Source organism: Epinephelus moara, chromosome 13 (assembly GCF_006386435.1).
Source record: "Epinephelus moara isolate mb chromosome 13, YSFRI_EMoa_1.0, whole genome shotgun sequence".
Taxonomy (NCBI): Eukaryota; Metazoa; Chordata; class Actinopteri; order Perciformes; family Serranidae; genus Epinephelus; species Epinephelus moara.
The window spans coordinates 4659158-4666093 of record NC_065518.1 but is presented as its reverse complement, the minus strand read 5'-3'; the positions used below and the strand labels follow the sequence as shown (position 1 = coordinate 4666093).

The following is a 6936-nucleotide window of genomic DNA, read 5'->3' as shown; positions in this document are numbered from 1 at the left end:
GTTATCGTGATACTCAGCATATCGCAATACATTTAAAATCGCAACAATATTGTATCGTGACTTCAGGTATCGTGATAATATATTATCGTGGGGCCTCTGGTGATTCCCACCCCTACTGGTCACACCAGACTAAGAAAGGTTGGCAACAGTGTTTTAATACTTATGTTTCTATATTTCATTCGTAAGGCAAACAATATGTTATTTCTTAGACCACAAACCGCAGCCTCACGGTGGGTACAGTTTATTGTAAAGGTGCATCTTATTAAACATTGATAAACAGTGCAAAACACAGCCGTCTGTTCAGTGACCTCCTCTGTCAGCTGAGTCTTTGGCGTCACTCAGGAAAAAATATAACGTCACTGTACACTGAAAACAGATACAAATCCCACAGGTTATTATTTATCGTCGTATCAAACAGTGATATTTACATTACGTACAAATATTGTACACAAATTGCAGCTGTAAGTGTGTCTGGAGAGCCAGTGAATCAGGCCATGAAGAAGAGGAGGGTGTGATCTCAGTGTGTTGAGAGAAAATACAGTGTCCAAAGGGCTTTACATGTTCAGATATGTGTGAGTAGAAAACATCCTGAGGAAGAAGCTGCACGACTGTGAACACAACAACTCACCGTTAAAGAGGCGTCAAAGGAAAATTTAGCTGCAGTTAAACATCAATAATAAGATCCGTCTTCTTGCAGTGATGAAGTCATTTGTTTTTACAGATTTCTTCTTCAGTTTGTGATTCCTAAAGTTTCCTTTAATGTCTTAAAGCTCTCTGTGGAGGGGAGTCACAAACATGTTGCTGTGAGTCAGTGGTTTGAGCGCTGGTCAGGCCACTGTCAGGAAAACAAAAAACTTATCAAGAATAAAGTCAAAATATATTCAGGAAAAGAAAAGTTGAAATTTTGAGGAAAAAACAAAACAGGAATATTTAAATGTAAATTTGTAATTAAAAAAAGTAAAATTTTGAGGAAAAGTTCATGTGAAATATGAATAAAGTTGTTTTGTTGACTTTTTGAAATTAAAAAAAGTAATATTTTCAGTTCAAAACTCTACAAATATTTCAAAAATTAAGTTGGAACATTGTGAGAAAAAGTCGTAGTAATTCCACTATAAAGTTATAAAATTTCAAAAAGAAATATTGCAAGATAAAAGTCCTAATTTTATGAGAAAAAATCTGTTTTTTGCAAAAATAAAAATTGTAATTTTTCAAGACCCAAATTTTACATATATATATTAAAAAAGTTTTGACTTTTTGGAGAATCAAATAATTTTGGAAATGCAATACTAAAACAAATTTTCACTTAGTTACAATCTCATATTTTTAACTTAATATCTCATGTTGAAGCAAAATGTCATGTGTTATAATTAAATTGGGGGAGATGTCTGTTATTTTGTTTTATATTAACAGTACTTAACATAAAGGTTTTTTACTTATCAGAAACTGTAAATTGTTTTGTAATATTTCACCTTTATTTTTGCTTTTATTCATCAAAATATGACATTTTCATAATTTTATTTTACTTTTATCTTTTTCCTTGACAAACTGACATCTCTCTAAAAATATTACACTTTTTTCTCTCAAAATTTCAACTATTTTTTCCAAAAAATATTTCAACTTAAATTCAAAACCTCAGATTTGTTTGCCAGCAGTGGCCCCGATAATCTGTGGTACTGGTGAATTAATGAACATCGGTTTCAAACAATGGCGGCTTCAGACAGAAGTCCTCACCCTGTTACTCTGACCACATTTCCTGTCGACACAGTCGTCTGTGAATTAAAAGTTAATCCACGACAACAACACAGACATCAAACGTCACCCAACAGCTGTTTTTAACAGTGTTTCGGGTGATTTTGTTTTTTGTCCAAAGTTCATCAACAACTTAAAAAGTAGATAATGAAGAGTTTGACTTTCAGCTGTTTACGTGAATCATCATCATGTATGTCATGAGATCTGAGGTCTCATCCACGTCCCGTTCTTGTTTAGCTTCTGTTCCACTGCTTTAACTCATCAGTGTGTTTTAACTCACAGACGCTTTCATTCATTTAAAACAGCCAGGCCTTAGGCCATGGTGCCCGGTCAGACATAGGCCCAACCCCAATACCCCCCCCTGCCCACTACCCCTTGGCCCTCAAAATGAAGCAACGAGGGGTAGGGTTTGAAATCTTTCCCTAGGAATTGGGACACCACTCACTACGTCACCACGTCGGTTACGTTCACGCATACATAACTATTTTAAACAGGAAGCTGCGAGCCATCTACATTTCCAACCGGCATCTACAATGGAGTCTCATTATGAGGCAGCATAGTTATACTAGCTGGCGTGTTATTGTAATGTGAAAAGTCAGGCAATTTTGCAGAACAGGACAGATGACAGACGCCAGATAGTGCGAGCTAGCTAGCTAGCTAACAAGAAGCAACCTGACGACGGTAACGTTAGCTATGTATGAACTTTTTTCCCCGTCTCTTGCTCGGTGGTAACCATGGCGACGTCTACCCCTCGCTGGCAAATCAGCATGTGAAATCCCTCGCTCCGAAGGGCTAGTTTCATACCCACTACCCCTCATTATGCCCCCTACCCCTACACGCAAAAAGGAATTGGGACACCACTACCCCTCGTGGGAACGCACAAATGTAGGGGTAGGGCTAAGGGGTAGAGCTAAGGGGGGGTATTGGGACAGGCCCTTAGCCTGAATGACCTACAAGGAGCCACCTGCCTGTGGGTCCACCACCCGCAGGGACTTGCATCGGTTCATAGGGACCCGGGTGTGCTGATCCCTGGTGTCACAGACTGGCTCTAGGGATGTAATTATAAACTAATAGTATATACCATTTCTGCCAATATATGCCCCTAAACCCTACACACTGGAGCTTTACCAATAATTTTGTCAGCATTCAACGACCACAACTAAAACGTGTTTTCAGGACACTGTCACCAAAATCTTTCTGGAGCTGCAGTTTTTGAATCTTAATATAGAGTTTAATTTAACATTTGGTGGCTGAAACTTGACCCTCATACAACATGGATTCAAAACGTACGAGAACAATATGAGATGGAGCTAATAACATCCGTCACACCAGCATTTAAAGCGTAGAGTTAAAAAGTTTCAGCTGCTTAGACAGACTAATAAAGGAAACTCTGTGAGGAACAACACACTGTGAGGTTGAGGCTCGTTCTCAGAAACAGAAACTAGTGTTAAAAAGAAGCTAACGAGCGCTCTGTGTTCCTGTGAGAGAGATTTATATTTCTGTTTCCACCTCCTGCTGTTATGCTGCTTGGCAGTATCAGTTGGAAGTAGCAGGTCATCATCATCATCATCATCATCGTTGTCTGAGGTTTAAGAACAGAAAAAGCCTCGGTGTCATAAAACAGGTGATGGTGCGTTCACTGACAGGTCCAGCTGTTAGGATATTTTACAGCTGTTCCTGCAGCTCTGTGCAGACGGGCTCAGCGGTGGCGGCCGGATTAGTTTGGGTTTTTTCAGCAGTGTCCCTCCCGTCCTCTTGGTGGCGCCGTGGTGAGCATTGGCGGTGACGGAGTAGGAGCGTCCATGCATCATGCGGGCGTTGAGGCCGTTGGCCATGGAGAAGGACTTCAGGTGAGACTTCAGAGCCAGAGGGAGGGGGAGTTTATCGACCAGGTGGACCGGAGTGCAGGAGACGATGGAGCGACAGCACAGGTCCTGAAGGCTCAACACTGAAACACAGAGAGACAATAAAAATGTCTGAAACTCTTTTTGCACGAAGGGCGCTGTCACATTTTATGTATATACTGTGTCATGATTCAACATCAACATCAACATCACATGATAAAGTAAAAATAATTCATCATGTTGTCTCTCCTGCGTCCTCATATGACGACATTACATTTCGGGATTGCTGCACCTTCTACTTCATTAGCTTAACTTAGACCCATTGTCCTCAACAATGGAAGAAGATCAGCTCTGTACTCAGGATTTTGGGTAAGTAGTATATGATACAGCGCTTGTTATGGTTGCTTAGCAACCTCAGACGCAACCTTTCTCCGCGCTCTTGAAAGCTGGCACAGAGTAGGAACGCAGCGCCCGACATCGCGTTTTCTGAGCGGTTAAAGACATGACATGTGCACGGCCCGTAGACTTGAACAGTGGCCCCCAACCTGCAGAGTTAGACATCAAACAAATGTTGCATTGATTGTTTCCATTAAAATAACAGTAGTAACACTTTACTTGAAGGTATCTACATAACTATGACATGACACTGTCATGAACTTGTCATAAACATTATGTACATGTTTATGACTGCTGTCATTAAGTGTCATTCGGTTTTTGTAATGACAAGTTGACATTGTTTGGGTTGTCTTGATTATGACAACTTGACATGAATCAAAGTGACATTACCAGAAGTTGTCTTTGTCATGACAAGTTACAAGTGACAATTAAATTTGTTTGGGATGTCCTTATTATGACAACTTGACATTAACATAAAGACAACTTCTGGTAATGTCATCCTGGTTAATGTCAAGTTGTCATAATAAGGACATCCCAAACAAATTCAATGTCAACTTGTGATGACAAAGACAACTTCTGGTAATGTCACTTTGATTAATTAATTGGGGCGGCAGTAGCTCAGTCCATAGGGTTGGGAACCGGAGGGTTGCCTGTTCAAGTCCCTGTCCGGACCAAAATATGGAGCGTGGACTGGTGGCTGGAGAGTTGCCAGTTCACCTCCTGGGCACTGCTGAGGTGCCCTTGAGCAAGGCACCGAACCCCCCAACTGCTCGGGGCGCCTCACCAAGGGCAGCCCCCTCACTCTGACATCTCTCCACTTTGTGCATGTATAGGTCCTGTTTGTGCATGTGTGTGTCTTTCGGACCTGTGTGTAATTGACAAGCAAGAGTGAAAACATTCAATTTCCCCTCGGAGGGATTAATAAAGTAAATAAACTTAAAACTTAAACTAAATCGAGGTTGGTAACTAAAGGTGACCAGGCTTTTACCATCAAGGCCCCGACGCTCTGGAGTTCTCTGCCTGAGGAGATTAGGTGTGCTAACACATTACACGTTTTTAAATCACTGCTTAAAACAATGCTGATTTATACTTATTGATTTGTAGCTTTAGTGTTTTATTTCTTTTTGTTCTGTTTTTGCCTCTGTGCTCACTATTTTTCTCAGCTCTTAACATTTTTTAAAAAAAGAAATATTGTATTGTTGTCTTATTTTCATGCATTTTGTGAATCACTTTGTAACCTTGTTAAGATAGATAGTCAGAATTCATTATTTTTCATTTTGATGTCACATTAAAATCAAATCACAGCACAGACAACAGAGAGATGAGGTGCAGTGTGTTTCAGTGTCGTCCAGCAGAGGGCAGCACAGACCTGCCACTACACTCAACACAAATCATTCTCAGTACACGAGGAGCCCAGAAGAAGCTTTTTGTTTTTAAAGAGGGAGATGTCATCAAAAATATTCCAACAAATTAACCCCCCGTAAAACCACCTGTTGCGTATAACAGAGTATTTTTACAGTGTGGTAATCATACTTTTACTCCTATAAAGTATCTGAGTACTTCCTTGACCACTGCACCGTGCTGACTGACCTTTGTTGGGCCTCCACAGCCGCTCCATGCCGTGTCTCATCAGCACGATACGAGCGAGTTCGGTGAACGATTCGGTGATGTTGAAGTTACACAGCGGGCTGACCTCGAAGAAGGTGACGCCCAGCTTCTCTGCGTACACCTGCGCCTGCTCCGTGGTCACCTGACGCTTGTAGGCCAGGTGCAGGCGGTTCCCAACAAGGATCTTGGGCACTCCTGGGGCATGCTGGGTAAATACAAGTAACAGAGGATTATGACAGGAGTCATTTGGTGGATACTGATTCAGTCTGTCGGCCTCTCTGGGATCCAGGGTGAGAACTGGTTTATAAGAACCCCCTCAAATCTTAACAAACAACATCAGATCAAACAAAAGTGCTGTAATCAATATTTGGGGCTTGTTGTTTTAGTGTGTGTGTGTGTGTGTGTGTGTGTTTCTGTTCTTGTACATCTATCATTGTGAGGACCATGGGCACATATTGCAAAGTGAGGACAGTCCAGGCTGTTTGAAGGTTCAGACTTTGTTTTAAGGTTCAGGTTAGAATCAGGTTAGGGTTAGGCATTTAGTTGTGATGTTAAAGTCAGGGACTGGAGCATAGATGGTATAAAATATTGTATAGCCACTGTGATGTCACCCATTGGTTTGTTTACTTCTCAAGTGTAGCCTCAAGTTTGGCAATTGGGAAGTTTCCATCTTGGATTATTGGAGCCAGAAGTGACCATATTTGAACAATTGGGGGAAGCTAACTGTAACGCTAACTGCTAGTTCCGTTAGCATTTGCAGCTATGGTTAGCTAACTGCGAAAATGCTAATACTACTTTTCGCTTATGAAAAACAGGCTTAAAACCATTAAAACAAAGTTTGCTTAACAGAAAAAACGGAAACTCCAACTCCTTAGAGGGTCTTTAGCTACAACCAAACACTGACCAAGACTTTTTTAGATGAACAACATGTTACAATGAAGTTCCATGAAGTAAAACACATTAAAATAGCTAACACTATCCACCTTATTTTCAAACACGGAAGTAAATAGTGATCAACTTCCGTTTTTTTGTGCGTGACTTCCGGTCAGCCGCTTTCCCCTCATGCTTTCCCTTACCGGAGCTAATGGTGCAAGCTACTTTTTTTTCCAATTTTCAGTTGTTTATGTTAGTCAGTCAGTTAGTTAGTTAGTTAGTCTGTGTATTTTGTATAGATAACTGTGCCCACATTTCCGTTATAACGGAAATTTATTCCCTCTAAACGCGAATAAGTCGCATGTTAATCAAAAACTATGAACCAAAAAAAGCACAATCTATCCCGAGTGAGACAAACTGCTTGATCCCCGTCTCCAGTGTACCAGCAGAGAACCTGCAGAACCGA

General features: G+C 40.9%; 1 protein-coding gene across 2 annotated transcripts in view; it reads right to left on the bottom strand.

The window, feature by feature from the left end:
* Nucleotides 1-198: 198 nt before the first annotated feature.
* The window catches only part of rab40b (RAB40B, member RAS oncogene family), a 28820-nt gene continuing 22082 nt past the window's right edge, over nucleotides 199-6936 (bottom strand). For both annotated transcript variants that reach the window (XM_050059490.1, XM_050059491.1), the window contains 2 exons: nucleotides 5580-5802; nucleotides 199-3697 (listed from right to left, as the gene is read on the bottom strand). In XM_050059490.1, the coding sequence (XP_049915447.1) occupies nucleotides 3405-3697; nucleotides 5580-5802 (516 nt within the window). In that variant the 3' untranslated portion in view covers nucleotides 199-3404. The remainder of the gene's footprint in view (nucleotides 3698-5579; nucleotides 5803-6936) is intronic.